This window comes from Seriola aureovittata, chromosome 3, assembly GCF_021018895.1.
Source record: "Seriola aureovittata isolate HTS-2021-v1 ecotype China chromosome 3, ASM2101889v1, whole genome shotgun sequence".
NCBI lineage: Eukaryota > Metazoa > Chordata > Actinopteri > Carangiformes > Carangidae > Seriola > Seriola aureovittata.
In genome coordinates this window covers 23,442,997-23,459,762 of record NC_079366.1, presented here as the reverse complement: position 1 = coordinate 23,459,762, position 16,766 = coordinate 23,442,997, and the positions used below count along the sequence as shown (strand labels likewise).

Below are 16,766 nucleotides of genomic sequence, written 5' to 3'. Positions count from 1 at the left end.
TTATTTATTAGTTTTATTAGTTTACGTATGCCGCCTGTCAGCGGAACTAAAGTCGACGGTTAAGAGGCTGATCGGCCGCTATTTTGTTGCACAACCTGTAGCAAAGTAGTTAGCAAAGCTAACACTAGCGAGCTATCGTCGCTTCATCCAACCATAGACTGTGCTTCCAACACGAAATGCTCAGTTGATGGCTGAAGACTTGAACAGAAAAGGTGGGTGTTAGGAAAATATGATCACATCTCAATGCCTAATGTCAGTTAAAACAAAGTAAAGCTGAGAGTGTTTCACTATTGAAAATGATCGTTCGCATCGTCTACGACGTGTCATCTTGTTTGACAGCTTCCTGTTGTTTAGCTAGCAGCAAGCTTAATGACGGACGCTGTTTTAAGTAGCTTTGATGTTTGGAAATTACATCTTGTTCCTCGAAGTATTTCATTATATCCGGGCTGTGTTTACTTGACTGTGGTGTATAACCGGCAGGTTGAGATGACCGTTATCGGTAGAGTTTTCTCAATTTGAGAGTTGTAGTTAAGACGCAGTGAATGTTAGCTAAACAGAGCATTAAGAGTCATGTCACCTCCACCATTTATGTTGTTGTTTGCAGATTCCACGTTAAGATCGAAACCAAGCTGAAAACTATCATAGTGACATTATAGAAACAGCTCATTGCTAATTCCAGATTCATATTTAACTGCATGCATAGATGTATCATTAGTAAACATTTGTCAAGTGTGAGCCATCAAGCATTTAATCATATAACATTTATAATATAGAAATTTGACTAATTGCAGCAAACACTAAGGGTTAGTTTTTACGTGTCGATTTAATGGTTGTTTGCATTTAAATTATGGTTTAGTATAGATTTATTGATTTCATAGTAGCATGACATAATGAACTTGTGAATCTAATCAAAAGGTGTTGGCATTAACAAGCCAGTTTACTCTGTGATGCAAGTGTCTGTAGCAACCATCAGACCAGTTGTTGTTCACTCATCCCATGTATGAAATCTACACTGAGTAGCAGTGTGCCCAATATGAAATAAAAATGTTAATCTTGACTAGGGTTTTTCTTCTTCCTCAGGCTCTAACCTCACCCAGTGAAACTACAGGCTGTTGTGATGTCAGAGCCTAAGCCCCCTACTCCAACCCCTGGAGACACATACAAGGGTTGGCTTTTCAAATGGACCAACTACATAAAAGGTTACCAGAGACGCTGGTTTGTTCTTAGCAATGGACTATTGTCATATTACAGGTAAGTTACATCTACTTTATATGAATATTCTGGATTTTCCTGGACTCAGCATGGGGCCATGGTGGGGCCATGGTGGGGCCATGGTGGTACCTGGTGATGGGGGGCATTAGCATAAGATTGTCAATGACCATGATTATGTGTATTTAAAGTTTGATGTAGGGCTGGGTGATATACAATGAATATGTCAAAATTTTCTCAAGCAGTAACACAATCTATGATATTGATACCAGAGTTTTTTAATTTTGCTTTTTCAATGCCATTTAAGCTAACAATACACTGTGTATTTAAGAAGCGCTCCTTTCCCCTAAACTAAGCAGCCTTATGAAAATGAAGTGGTTTGACAATATGTGTTAGTTTACAAACCAGCTATTCTGTTTGTCCTCAGGACCCAGGCAGAGATGGGTCACACATGCCGAGGCACCATCAACTTGGCCACAGCCAATATTGCTGTGGAGGACTCGTGCAATTTTGTCATTTCGAATGGTGGCGCGCAGACCTACCACCTGAAGGCCAGCTCAGAAGTAGAGCGCCAGCGGTGGATCACTGCGCTGGAGCTTGCTAAGGCAAAGGCCGTCCATATGCAGGCCGAATCTGGTGAGAGGGAGGAAATACCCTGTTACAGGTTTTAAAGAAGCAGTTTTGCCAGGCACAAATATTTGCAAAGCAGTTTTTCATTACATTTCTTTGTTTTGGTCATATTATCTTCCCTGTCAACTCCATTAGATGACTCAGGTGACGATTGCCCCGCAGTGCCCCCCACTGCAGGACAGGGTGGAAGCTGCCGTAACTCAGAAGTCCAGTCCACACTACGAACACTGAGCAGCAAGGTGGAGGACCTCACCACCTGCAATGATCTCATTGTCAAGCATGGGTCTGCCCTCCAGAGGTATCAGTTATCTGAGCAGTTTGACGCCTTTAGAGAGAAACAATATTATTTAAGGAAAAGAAGAGTGAATGTTATTTATTTTGTTTGTCTGTTTATTTGTTCTTTAATTTATTCCTTTATTTTACACACACAGGTCTTTGTCAGAACTGGAGGGGATTCGTGTTGGAGGGGACATGGGAGAAAAGATCAGACAAGTTACAGAGAGAGCCACACTGTTCAGAATCACCTCTAATGCCATGATAAATGTAGGTTACCATAGTGTAAATCACGAAGGAACATGCTATACAGTTGTTGACTCTCTCACTGACATGTTGCTTTTGTGTTTGCATGCTCCCCAAGGCTTGTAGAGACTTCCTCTCCCTGGCCCAGAACCACAGTAAGCGCTGGCAGAAGGCCTTACAGACTGAAAGAGACCAGAGGATACGGCTGGAGGAGACTCTAGAGCAGCTGGCTAAACAGCACAACCACTTGGAAAGAGCTTTCAGAGGAGCTACAGTTCTCCCCCCTTCATTCAGCAATCCCGCCTTAGGCAACAAAGGTAAGGGTCTCAACCCCAACTGAACTTTTGTCGTCAGACCCTTACTCACTCCACCATGCCACATATGTGAGGCCAGTTGAGCCTTTCAGTCATTCATCCTTTCACTGTCTTCCTTCACTTTAGGTGGCGTTTCGGGAAAAGGTGACGCCAGTGACGAAGATGATGACAATGAGTTCTTTGATGCTATGGAAGACCCAGCAGAGTTTATTACTGTCCCCGCTGACCCCAAGTATCACAGGTTATTAACTGGCTTTCTTTTTCAAATGCCAGTGATTATTATTATTTTTTTTTTTTAGAATCTCATCTCTTTTTTTGTTATTTTCTCACATTATGTCCTGTGTTGTCTTAAAGTTTCTGCTGTGTTGTTTCTCTGTTCTGCAGGAGATCTGGCAGTAATGTTAGTGGGTTCAGCAGTGAGACTGGAATTGACGATCAGTCGGTAAATGTGTGTTAAGTTTGTTTTTTTTTTTTGTTGTTTTTTTTTTACAAGCAAGTTCTGATTTGTATTGTCTTGTGAACGATGCCACAGTTAGCTGATCCTTAAGGGTGTTTTTCGTCTCCTTCCTTCAGTTTGATGAACTGTCCTTGGCATCCAATCCAGAGTCTCCCCAGCCATTGGAGCTTGAGCCAGTTAGACAAAGACGAACTCGTATCCCTGACAAACCCAACTATTACCTCAATCTGTGGAGCATCATGAAGAATTGTATTGGAAAGGAGCTCTCAAAGATACCAATGCCTGTAAGAAACCTGTACACTTGTTGGCCTCTAAGTGTTTTTTTTTATTTGAGAGTAATCAGAAGTAATCCAGCTTCTTCTCTGTGTGGCTTTTCACCTGCTAGGTGAATTTCAATGAGCCCCTCTCGATGCTGCAACGTCTATCAGAAGACCTGGAGTACTACGAGCTGCTGGATAAGGCTGCTAAATGTCAGAGTTCTCTAGAGCAGATGTGTTACGTTGCTGCTTTCACAGTCTCTTCCTACTCCACTACTGTCCACCGCACAGGAAAACCCTTCAATCCTCTGCTGGGAGAAACTTTTGAGCTTGATCGACTCAGAGAGTGCGGCTACCGCTCCCTGTGTGAACAGGTATATTGTAAAAACACAGCTTTTTGCAGCATATAGTTGTTTCGATGCTTTGCTTAGTTCCATGTACAGGATCACATTCAGGTTTGACCGGATTCCAGTTCTGAAAAATAAACATGCCTGAAGTGTGTTTATACAAGTATGTTTATTTTCTTGAATAGGTTCCAACAATCACATAATTATGGTGATTATTTCTTTATTTTGCTACCTGTTCTCTCTCGTCACTCTACTCACTTTCGCCTCAGGTGAGTCACCATCCACCTGCTGCAGCTCACCATGCTCTCTCTGAAAAGGGTTGGAGCCTCAGACAGGAAATTACACTGGCCAGCAAGTTTAGAGGAAAATACCTCTCTATCATGCCCCTGGGTGAGTGTGTGTGTGTGTGTGAGTGTGTGTGTGTGTGTGTGTGTGTGTGTGTGTGTGTGTGTGTTGAACTCTTTGTTGGTCAGTGCTCACTGTGTCTTATTTCTATGGAGTCTGTCATGTATAAGCTCATAACTTCTGTATGTGGGAGACAAATTAAGAGTGTAACATCGTTCCCTCTCTGTCACCAGGTTCTATCCAGTGTATATTTGATAAGAGCAACAATCACTACTCTTGGAAAAAAGTTACTACAACAGTACACAACATTATTGTGGGGAAATTATGGATCGATCAGGTAATTCTAAAGCTGATGAAGTATTGATTAAACTTATGTTAACATCCTTAAACATATGACATGACCACTAATTATTTAAGGAGAAATAAATGACACAGATGTTCTCAAAGACTGTTTTGCTTATCGTTTTACTTGGTTTGTCCTTTTTAAGTCTTCAATATCAAAATATTTTCCTTTCTCTCCTTCCAGTCAGGGGAGATAGATGTGGTGAACCACAGGACAGGAGATCGCTGCCATCTCAAGTTTGCTCCCTACAGTTACTTCTCTAGAGATGTACCAAGAAAGGTTGGGCTGTTCACATGTGTTTTTTTTCTTTGTGTTGTTTTATGGTAAAGCACTTACTGTATGTAAAACCAGACTTTATAGGGAGATATGCATACAGATCCAGTTTTAGGTGTACCAGCAAATTATTACTGTTTTTTTGGGGGGGGGGTTTGGGCTCTCCGATACCATACAGCTGTTAATTCTATGAACTCCTGTACAACCTTCTGTCAGGTTTATTTGATTATATTCTTCACTGAAAGCTGTGTTTTCCCCACAGGTAACGGGAGTAGTAACGGATAAGGATGGAAAGGCCCATTATGTGCTGTCGGGAACATGGGATGAGAAGATGGAGTTTTCCCGGGTCATGCAGAGCAGTAAAGGCGAGAATGGCACTGAAGGCAAACAGAGGACTGTCTATCAGACCCTCAAAGCCAAAGAAATCTGGAGAAAAAACCCTTTACCGTAAGTTGTCAGTTCATAGAAGATCGGTGTGGGGATGGGCTGATGAGAGCGATGCCAGGTGAGGTGGTTGATCAATCAACTCACCTGGTTACTGCTCTCATCTACTGCAGCTGCGTGCGACCATGCCCATCCCCGCAATTGGTAAGAGTTGAGAAAGCTGAACATGCTTTTAAACAAACGGAGCTGTGGAGGTAGGGCTGTAAAGCTGTGTGCCTCTGATCTTTTTATGGTAATGACTTTCCAGAGAGGGAGCAGAGAACATGTACTTCTTCTCCTCACTGGCCTTGACTCTCAATGAAGCTGAAGAGGGAGTGGCACCGACAGACAGCCGAAGACGCCCCGACCAGCGACTAATGGAGGATGGCCGTTGGGACGAGGCTAACGCGGAGAAACAGAGGCTGGAAGAAAAACAGCGCACGGCCCGTCGAGAAAGGGAGAGGGAAGCTGTTAAAGCAGCCAGCTCACCTGAGGAAGGTAGGGAAAGAAATAAGGTGGCTTGGTTTTTGGAGTTTCTCTATTTGTCCTGTGTTTCTGTCCAATGTTTTCCTGTCCATTCATCTTTTGTCCACTTTGTCTGTCTTGGTATACTTTGCCTGCTTGTCTCTGTCTCAACCCTAAGCTGTCACTGAGGATTCAATCAATGACTCGCCCTTGAAAAGCAAGTACTCTTCTCTTAGTCTTTTCCCCCACCTTAGTTCTACACTTTATATTGATGCTAGAATCCAAAACACACATACATGTTTCTGTGTGTAGTAAGAAGGTGCTAAATGTCTTCTACATCATCTTGATAACAGTTCATTCACATTTTACTGTCCCTTCATCCATTTCTGTTCCATTTAGCTGATGCACAGGAGACTGGCACAGAAGCAAGTGAGGTTTCTGATGAAAGCAAGTATCACTTCACAGTTAAACAACGTGTACTTTTTAAAGGTGCTTTGAGTGGCAGTTTAACAAAAGCAGTGAGTAAGAAATGACCTTAGCATATCCACAGGAGGCTGGTGGGCTTGTTTCTCTATTCTAATGACTTCACAGTTACTGAAACTAGTGCTAGGAAAAGATATTTGTGGAGAAACAACCTGCTTTTTGCCACATGCTGTTTGGCAAAAGACTAATTTCCTCACTAAGCATTTTCACCTGTCAGAGCTATATATGGCAAGTTGACAGAGGTCATAGGTGATGTAATGCCCATTTTACAACACCAAATTCGTGTATTGTGTGTACTTTGAAACATTAGTATAATACCCTTAAACAAATGAGACCAGCACTGAGTATGTTTTGTGCTTACATAAGCTTCTGTATTGCATTTTCCTAGTCAAATAAATAAATAGGGAACTGCCTATTAGTTATATGGAAAAAAGGACATTGTTTGCCAAATGGGAGGAGGCCTAGTCAGTGTAAACAGAAGTTGAAAAAAAGATTATCTTTAGTAGCGCAAAGCAAAGGCATTCATGGGGAAATGAGAGAAACATTATTTCTAATGTCACACTTGCATGTGTTGAAGGTCAGAAATTGTCTCAACTATTGTCTGTTTTGTTAATGATGAGTAAACTGAACCGCCACAGTTATTTTGAGAAGTCTATAGTGCTTAAGGTGCCACAAACAGCACTTTTAAAATGTACACAAACAAGAAATTGGTTTGGATTTTGGTCGCTGAGTTGTGGATTTACATCTTTTTTTTTTGTGCTGCTGTTGCTCAGCTGACACAGAGGACTCTACCCCTCATACACCTGTTGCATGCAAGTAGCACCTTTACATTTTCACTCACTGTTCTTCTTTGTATCAGTCATTTTCAGATAATACCCATTCTTTTATTTCTTAACTCCCAGACATTCATCCTTGGTTCTTCTTTTTCAGCCCCTTATGGACCATCACTCTTCCCTTATTTAAGCAAGTATTCTGGTCATGATATAATATATACAGTGCAATTATTTCAAATTTTCTAGTAATTTAATAGAATTCAGATTTTAAAACAAAAAAAACAAAAAAACTTGTTTATCCATCATTTCCTCTTTACATCCTTTGCAACTTGCTCTGTCTTAGTGGAAGGCAAGGAAGGTCCTTATGGAGCTCCAGTCAAAAGCAAGTAACATCAGTCATGCCCTCTATCCCTCCATGTCTCCTTTTTTATTATCTTTTTGTCAGTTAGTGTATTATTGGTCCTTTGGTGCTTATTGGAGAATAGCTTAGCTAATCGTAGAATTTGCAGAATAAACCTAGCATTGAAATACTCTAGTATTTACTGTAGTATATTTTGGTGAGTAGTATTTTGTGAGTCATTGATCAGTATACTTTGGTCCTGGGCATTGGTGCATTAGCTGTGAGCCTTGTTCTCTCCACATGATAAAGAAAGTAATTGGTGTTTTCATCAAGTGAAAATCAATATTTCTCCTCCCGCGTTTGGTTTGTATAAGGTGCATCTGAAGACCAAGCAATCTGTACAATGTAATACATTTTTCTCTATTTCTTAGTCAACCGTCTGAGAGCATATCAGCTTAATTTTAGCATGATATATTGTCACGGCTCACCTAACCCTCACCATAGGTCTCTCTAAAGCTTCTTCTCAGTGAAGGATTTTCTTTCTTTTCCTCCAGGCACCCATCCAGACAACTACCAGGCACTGTGGTTTGAGAAGATAGATGACCCTGCATCTGGAGAGACCTTGCATGTCTACAAAGGGGGTTACTGGGAGGCGAAGGATCAAGGCAGCTGGGACATGTGCCCCGACATCTTCTGATCACAGCTGAATCAGCTAGTTTCCCTCCGTGGTGTACAAATGAGAAGATGGTAAGAGGTGAACTACCTTCCATCAGTTGAAGTGGGGAAATCAAGCCTGATATCAACCTATCTTCAATGTCCGTAGCTTCAACTGATCACACAACCCCCCCACCCCCCTTCAGCTCCCCTATTCCAGCAGAGATTTGCTCAGGATCGAGGGCATGTGGATTCCACACTCAATATAGATACAGTGACATTATGCATTGTAGTAACATTGCATCTGGTTAGTGTTCAGAAAACCCTTATCACTGCCTCTCAAACACTTTGTTTATCTTGGACTTGGTCTGCTGCTTGTTTTCAGTCCGGGGGCCTGTGGTACAGCCTTTGACTGGCATTTAGCAACAGGTGATTCTGGTCGTTTTTCGGAAGCACTAATTCATCCACATGAAGTCTTACACTATATAAGGTTTGCTTAGACAGAGCAAGCCACTACCTGACAAGAAATTTATGTTAGTTGTGCATTGCTTATTATTTTTGCACTGCATTTATTGCAGCTTTCCCAACAGCACCACAAGTTGAATCTTACCCAAAGTTTTCAATAGTTCACACAGTAAATATTTACTACACCAGTTTGAGACCACATCAAATGCATAGATGGAAACAAAAGTGAGCTATGTAAAACAATTATATTTATTATTTCAACAATTACTCTAAATAATTACAGATACAGAGTTAGCCTTTGAATTTATGATGAATTGTGGTGCTACTTTATTCACTGAGGTGAAACACAAGTCTAGAGGTATACTATATCAACGTATTAGCCTTTTTTTCATTTTTGCACTCAACTAGACTCAAAATGTGTGTTGGTTCTTTTCCCCCTGATAACTCATACATGGCAGTGATGAAGAAGGTGCAGTTCCTTATGATTATGCCACTCTTATTGTGATTTGGCCTGATGAAGTCTGGTTTGGTTATCTTAAGAATCCCTAATTGTGAGTCTTAAATGGCTGCATACTTCATCCCATATAGGAGTCTTTTTTACTTTTTTCACTCTTGAAGAACAACATTACCATTTTCTGTTCTTTTTCCTTTTTTTTTGAGGAAGAATAATGGCATTTCTGTATGTAGCACATTGGTTTTATTATTTCACGTTAGCATATTGAATTCCACATAAACTGAAGTAGTGGAACCAAAAAAATCTGTATTGGTCCCATGAAAATATGAAAAATATGAAAACCCTGTCATTTTGTGTTTCTTTTAACAAATCAGTTGTTGACCATCTCATTGAAAGCAAGAGCGTGGTCATATTGTCTGAAAAAGTGTATTAGATTGACTCGTATCTATATGTTTAAGATAAGTCTGTTAGGACATGTGCCCTACATGAATTTCAGACTTGTATTTTCATACCTAAAGTTTGTTCTCTTGCTATCACTGTCATCAACCATTTCAATTCTGCTCCCAAAGTAGATGAAGATGTTGAGGCTCACAATTATAACAGTTGTGATTTAAATACAGAGCAGCAGGGCTGTGCTCCAAACTGGATTGCTACTGGCTTGGTGATTAGTGAAGTGTTTTTGTCTTCCTGATATCCTTCAAACTTATTCACCATAGCTTTAATCTTGAACTAGGATATTTTAGTCTTTGTGTGTTTTGACTGTAGATTTTTAACAGACAGCAATAAGAGTGCCTCAGTGCATATACACGTGGCACTGAATGAAATATGAGGACAATTCTGTCTTTGTATTCGTCTCTATTGTTTGTCGCTTGAGTGGAAGGACTGTATGGTTGATCTAATCTAAATTTCATTTTATATTCAAGTGTACTTAAAGGAGGACACTTAAAATGAAGATCACAAAACATAATGTTGCAAATATTTCTGTGTAAATATATTAAATAGTAATTGTGATATTAACTGGTTATGTTGATAGAGAATCAAAAGGCAGTGATGCACTTTTAATATTTTTTTTCTTTGTCATTTTTATTTACTCAGATCAGTCTGAGCTCAGTGTACCCAGTTATCATATGTCACCATTTTCCACCTAAGATAGCTTTATATTTTAAATTATATTAATTTGTTTTTGACCTAAACTATTTCATCCTACTTTCAACTTTTGCTTTATACATCATTTAAATAGATATCTTGATACTACATTACATCTCTTTAATTACAGAATCAGTCTACAGATTTCTTTCTGTTCTGTCTTTTTTAATACAATATAATATTGATTTTTAACCATTGGTCCTTATTATGTAGCCAGATCGTTACATCCATTTTTAACTTTTTTTCTTAAGTTTCTACCTTTTTTTCATTCAATTCCACTGCTTCTTGCTCCGATTTTGTTTTCCCTGCACAAAAAGACTGAAGGTGTTATTTGCACTTTAGTACAGTACATCAGTGATTTAATTTTCTCTACTTGATTTGACTGATAAAGACTCAACTTTAATGTCTGCTACTGAAGACTTTGTCACTTTGTGAGTTTGTTTTGAAAACATTTCCTAAACCATGTTCAGTAATTGCAAACAAATGTACATAAGTGAAAATATACATATGTATTGACTTGCAGTCTGAGCACACGTTTCACCTTTTCTGTCCATTAATTCAGATTTTTAGCAGGATTGTTTTAGAGGTTGACAATATTAAAGTGTATGGAGATGAAGTACATATCGTTGGTTGCGTTAATTTTTCAACAATGTATCACAAAACAGTTAATACTAGTTAAGATTTATAAAGCAAACTTTTACTTTTTATTTAAACCTGCTCTAATAAGTGTGTGGGTGGGTTTTACCACATTGAATACAACTTACCTTACTATCAAATTGACACATAGTCTTTGATAATACTGACACAAAAACAATGTTAAATAAAAAGAATATACTGTATGTCTGATCTTGAATTATAAATGTGGATTATCATCTGTGTAGTTATGGCATAGTGCTCAGCATTTCGTCTCCTGCAACTAGTAACTGATGTGGCTCATTTCACAAATTCAAAATTTCCTTGGGGTAATCAGTGGCTCAAACAATAATTTTGCCTGCTCACTTGACAATGTTCAATCACAAATATGAGCCATGTTTTTCAGGTGCTCCATAGTATTTCTTTTTTTTTTTTTTAAATTTAAACAAAACTAGGCATATTACAAAGTAAAGAACTAAAATCCCAAATTATTATTATATCCAAAGTTTATTTAGGAGAGAAAAAAATGTTTGAAATATTAGATAAAAGGGGTAAAAAACATTATGTGGCTCAAAATCTCTTGACAGAATATGCAGTAACAGCAGGGGCTGCTGACCGTTTTTTCTGGTAATTTTAGGATTTTAGGGAAACTGTGAGAATGATACTGAAACCCAGTGGGTATTTTACAGGTGAATCCCACTATTAACAGTGTGTCGTTATTTGAATGTTACTATGTTAAGGGTCCGTGCATGAATAACTCTTCTGCAGTATTTCACGTTGTATAATGAAAAATGCCAGTTTAGGGGGTATTGCCTAATTTCATTGTCCCACTTGTGCTAAATGCAATGGATGTAGACGTTTGTGAGCTCGTTCTTCATTAGCTGATGCTGCCTAAACGCAGTTGTGTTATTTTCCCACTGGTTGCAGACAACTTCCGCCCTGGAGCAGCATTTAAGTCTCCCTTGCGCCCCCCCGACCACGATCTGGGGGCAGAAAACAGGAACGGTTAATACCTTTAATGTGGTGGGCTAATTAGAGAAACATTTGTTTTTAGTTAATTTAATACATAGAATATAGAATCAGACCTCAGTATTTGTAAAAAACCTGTTAATGGGCCTTATCAGACGAGTTTGTGCTGTGCAGTAACCTCTCCCACGGTAGGCGTGGGTCTTTAAAACGAGCGCATCTCCGCGTGACATCAGCATCTTTGTTTACTGGCTTTACACAGCTAGCTTTGCTCCTCTGCCTGAACACGTCTGCACAAGTGGTCTGTAAAGGCGGTTGTCTGTCACACTTACTTTACCGTCTGGTTAGCGGTTAATTAGCTGACTCAAAAAACATGTCGGTTAATGGAGAAGACTCCACAGACGCGAAGCGAGAGGATGGGCAAAGGTGAGTGAATGTTAATTCTGATAGTTAGCTTTTTGCTCTTTAACTATTGTTAGCGATTAGTGATGAGGAACCGCCCTGTCGCCGGCTTATTATTTCACCCGCTATTTAATAATTACTAGCTGTTATCTGAAATACTTTAAACTGATTTAGATATTTCTCTGTATCGCATTATTTACTGCTTGTTGATGTCTCACATTGGAGTTATAGACCGTGCGCTGGTTTGTTGTCCTGCAGGTCAGAGGGGCCTGCACTTGCGCCCATGGACGTGGATGCCAAACCCCAGTCCCACAGCTTCAGATACAGCCTCAATTTCCCCAGCATCGGCCAGTGCATCATCATCAACAACAAGAACTTCGACAAAAGAACAGGTGTATATTTTGTTTCTTTGTGCTTGTTTGGGCAGGACTACTGTCAATCTTTTTTCTGAGAAGACATATTCAAAATTAAACTGCTTTGAAGACCACATAGGCGAACCACAACAATGTGTCACCAATCATTTTAAATTCAAGCCCCCCTCACAAAGTTTCATTTCAGTGAAATGCTTGTTGACATTTCAAGGTCACATTTAACCTATTTTTACTTACTGCTGAAATTTGTTATTACTAATAAAAAAAATATTAGTTCAGAAAAAACAACAAGCATCTGATGGTAACATCTACTTAAAGGAGAATATTTACTTGCTTTTCTTCATTATGTGTCATTGTAATTTAAATAGTAAATACCCTTGGGCTTTTTAATGTAATCACAAAATTAGCAATTGTGAGAGACAGAGACAGTGTTAGGCTCTCATTATAGGTAATTTTTATATTTTATACTCGAAATTTGTAAAGACTACAGGGTAATGAAAATAATTACTTGGATTTCTACTTGGATTTTTTTCACTTTCTCTTGATGTTGATAGAATTAAAGAGGCAGTAAGTCACCAGTTAGCCTTATGGTTAATGGGCAACTTTGATTAACTGTTACAAGTTAGCTGTTACTAAAGCAATGTTTTGCTTCTTGCACTCGCCATCTCAGTGTACAACAGAGCAGATGTATCATCAAATCAAACATCCACAGCTTCATGAGGTGATGGGTGTGCTAGGGGACCAAATTTACACTTGTTGTGGATACCATTTAACTGCATCCCATGCCAGTGAATTAGATATGAAAGACAGCTCAGTGGCATTCCCTAAGTTGGCTGTAGAGAATGAGAACAAAAGCAGGCGGTTGTTACCAAATTCTTGTGTATGCATCCTTGCTTTTGATAACAATACAATTAAATAACTGCCACTGCATCGTACTGTTATTGGCTCATCAGGAAGTGCATGAACCCGCAGGGCTTGCAGTCATCACATGGATGTCCACGTTTTGACTAGTTCCTCTTCAAAATTTTCTGTGGTCTATGGAGAAAGATATGTAAAAGAAAGTTCAATCTGTACATGTATTTAACAGCCCAGTCACATGGATATTCTGGTGGTCTTGACCCTATACATATATATGTGTGTGTGTGTGTGTGTGTGTGTGTGTGTGTGTGTGTGTGTGTGTGTGTGTGTGTCTCTCTCTCTATAGGGGAGTATTTGTCCAGAGCTTGATTTTCTGAGCAAAGAAAACCTTTACATCTGTGATAGTTGGAGATACTTAATGAAACCTTGAGTTGACCCTAGTCCTTGTCTAACCTTTATTTGAAACAGGGACATTGTGCAATCTAAACGTGAGGAGATGTGTCTGCTAGTATTGAAAGAGCCTCTAATATCTGGCTGAGAAGACCTTGGATGTCAATGAAAGCAAATACAGCTTTAGTCTGCCCTTAGTGTATAGAGCATCAGAGTTTGTGATGGTCTTGTATTGCTGAGAGACTTGTGTTTCACAAACCTGTCTAGCAGGACTAACTGAGTACACATGACTGCTTGATGTTCAAAGCTCAAGTACTGTACAACATATGAGTGGGGTAAAAAAGAGGCAATTAAGCCTGTCAAGTTTAATTTAATTCTTTCCAACCAAGAAAACATTCTTGTTATAGCAGATTCGTGCATACTTAGAATTCCCCTACCCCTGTTTTCAAGAAAATTAGAGATGGACTGAGTCTTGGAAGGAGCAAACTTCTGGGTAAAATAGCTCTGTGTTGAAAGGTTTGACAATGTACATATAGCTTAGCTAAAAGTCACTGACAGTGAGCCAGCAATCAGCAGTCAGCCATCAATAATTTAATTATTTACACCTGTGTAGGTGTTTTCACTTATATGTGATATGTGTGAGGTCACGAGACGTTATATACTAACAAGAATGGAGCGCAGTCAGTGATAACGGTGTAGTCTGTCCCACTCTTACAGGTGCAACAAAGCGAAGCAGAATGAGGCAGATGTCAGTCAAGCACAGTCCATACACTCCCACCATGTCACATAAAGAGGTCTAGTTAGCCAAAATAATGTCATCTGCCTGTTTAGGCTTGTACTATGGGTGTGCACAACCTTTTAAAATCTACAGTAGATAAGAGGAAGCAAGAGATTTTGCTTCCTTCATATTTATGTAAATGTGTTTTCATTGTTTGTCAAGTAAACGGAACGATCTAATTGTTTTGGGGTTTTTGTTGTTTTGTTTTGTTTTTTTTTTTTCAGGCATGAATCAGCGAAATGGTACGGACGTAGATGCAGCCAACGCAATGAAAGTGTTTACCAAGTTGGGTTATAAAGCGAAGGTTTACAATGATCAGACGGTCGAGCAGATGAAACAGGTTTTAACTGCTGGTAAGTATAATGTCAAATGAATACAAATTACAGATACACATTAATACCGTGACTTTTCCATCTACCGTCTTTTTATATCAGCTTGTATCAAAAACATATTGAATGTTATACTTTTGTTTCTTTCAGTGTCAAAGGAAGATCACAGCTGCTCGGCCTCATTCATCTGTGTTCTGTTGAGTCACGGAGATGAGGGCGTGTTCTTTGGTACCGATGGGTCAATACAGCTTAAGGACCTCACATCACTTTTTCGAGGCAATCGCTGCAAGTCATTGGTGGGAAAGCCCAAACTCTTCTTCATCCAGGTATTTTAAGAGTTTGTTTCCATTTTGCACTAACTTTCCTTGGTCTTTGTTAATGTATGTCATCTGTAACCAATTCTTGTTCTGTTTGTGTGCACATTGCGTAGGCTTGCAGAGGCACTGATCTGGATGCAGGCATTGAAACAGACAGTGGCGATAATGGCACCACCAAGATCCCTGTGGAAGCTGACTTCCTTTATGCCTTCTCCACAGCCCCAGGTTAGCACTCTAACACAGGTCTTTTTGCGTATGTATTGTTTCCTTCTTGCATTGATATACCTTTTTTATTCATTCATCTATCTACAGGCTACTACTCATGGAGGAATACTATGACCGGGTCCTGGTTCATCCAGTCACTCTGCGATATGATGAGCAAATACGGAGAAAAATTGGAGCTTCAGCATATCATGACACGAGTGAACCACAAGGTGGCAGTAGAGTTTGAGTCTATCTCCAACTCACCAGATTTTCATGCAAAGAAACAAATCCCATGCATTATGTCTATGCTGACCAAAGAGATGTATTTTTTTCCTTGATGTTGTCTCCACATCAGAAGACTTCAGCCTGGCAGACCTTCATCTGCAGAAGAAAGGCTTAAGGATGTGTATGGGAGCGTCTTGTTTGCAAATTATTTTAGTTTACACATTCTGAATGAATATCTCTTGAAACCTCAGCTTAACGTATTTCTGGGAGAGCAGATGCAAAAACATTTCACAAGCTTGGGATTATAAGGTTCTTTCTGTGTAGGGTACTGTTCTGAGATATACAGCATTAAAAATTTTATCCCAGCAGCATGTCTTTTTTTAGACATTTAATCTAGAAAAGTTATTTTATATCATCAACATAAAATAATAGCATTTAAATTCTGTCAATCATGAAAATCTGCAGATAAAAAAATGTAACTGACCTTGTAATTCCAAACTCAGTTTTTTACCAGTAGATGCCTCTCTACCGTTTACAATATATTTCAGGGAAAACAATACTTGGAGCCAGTTTGATAGGAAGTTTGACCTGATCTGTTTAATCATGAAACCATAGATGGGCTTACTGCCCTCCAGCACCAACATGTCTATAAGCAGTTTAACTTGAATCTAAGAGAGATCTATTTGGTTTGTCATTAAGGGATCATGTGTGTTACTCCACTTTTTAATTTCTTTTTTTCTTTTTGCACTTTTGAGTGAACTTGTACCCAGTGAGCTGTGTGGAGCCTAAACGAATGCATCACTTGTACTCAGTCAGTAAATTAAATGATAATGTTGTGTAGCATATTCAGGATGATCCAGTAAGCTATCACGTGTTTTGTTATATTGAAGGCTGAAGGCTAAGAGTTAAATTCTTGCTGATTTTAAATTTCTGCTGTCTAAACATGGATTTCTTTGAATGAACTGTTGCCTGTGAATATCCTTAAATAAGTGGCGACACAGGCTTCTTCATAGCATGCATGAGTAAGGCCAGCCAGCCTGCACGATGCTGTTATTTCAGGCACATTTTGATGAGTTATTCATACTTGAACTCAGCTTTATATTTCATATTTAGCTGTGGTACATGTATTTTTTATGGTTTTTAAAATATGTAACAGGAAATGGGATGCCTTTTTGCTTTGCTTTAGTTACAGCCTCTCACTTTTTAAAAATAATTTCCAGTTTCTGACTAGTGTGAAACTGAGTGACTTTTACATGTAACCATCAGCCAGGAGTGATTTATAAAAAAGCACAATTTGACACTGGTCTGGTTTTTTATAATATCACTGTTTTGTAAGCAGCTGCACTGTGGTTGGTGTGATGTTTTTCCTGAAGAATAAAAACCAGTTTTTCACCGA

The 16,766-nt window shown here is 39.2% G+C and overlaps 2 protein-coding genes across 9 annotated transcripts; both read left to right on the top strand.

Annotated features, from left to right (window-relative positions):
• Nucleotides 1-105: 105 nt before the first annotated feature.
• LOC130166336 (oxysterol-binding protein 1-like) lies at nt 106-10,518 on the top strand. 8 transcript variants are annotated; one of them, XM_056371883.1, is made up of 19 exons: nt 106-212; nt 1,081-1,251; nt 1,637-1,845; nt 1,975-2,137; nt 2,271-2,382; nt 2,477-2,675; nt 2,799-2,913; nt 3,057-3,114; nt 3,246-3,413; nt 3,515-3,760; nt 4,003-4,123; nt 4,312-4,415; nt 4,605-4,700; nt 4,957-5,141; nt 5,386-5,615; nt 5,761-5,799; nt 5,982-6,029; nt 6,839-6,877; nt 6,996-7,875. In XM_056371883.1, exons 2-19 carry the CDS (start codon nt 1,118-1,120, stop codon nt 7,082-7,084), a joined length of 2,355 nt encoding a protein of 784 aa, XP_056227858.1. In that variant the 5' UTR covers nt 106-212; nt 1,081-1,117; the 3' UTR covers nt 7,085-7,875. The 8 variants fall into 8 exon arrangements, with proteins under 8 accessions (XP_056227858.1, XP_056227856.1, XP_056227860.1 ...); XM_056371881.1 differs by having other exon boundaries at nt 3,057-3,120; XM_056371882.1 differs by lacking the exon at nt 106-212 and adding an exon at nt 365-499 and having other exon boundaries at nt 3,057-3,120.
• A 997-nt stretch (nt 10,519-11,515) lies between these two features.
• Nucleotides 11,516-16,766, top strand: casp3a (caspase 3, apoptosis-related cysteine peptidase a). The gene is made up of 6 exons (XM_056371622.1): nt 11,516-11,922; nt 12,157-12,290; nt 14,520-14,648; nt 14,775-14,950; nt 15,055-15,166; nt 15,254-16,766. The coding sequence occupies exons 1-6, from the start codon at nt 11,870-11,872 to the stop codon at nt 15,481-15,483; spliced, it is 834 nt and encodes a 277-aa protein (XP_056227597.1). The 5' UTR covers nt 11,516-11,869; the 3' UTR covers nt 15,484-16,766.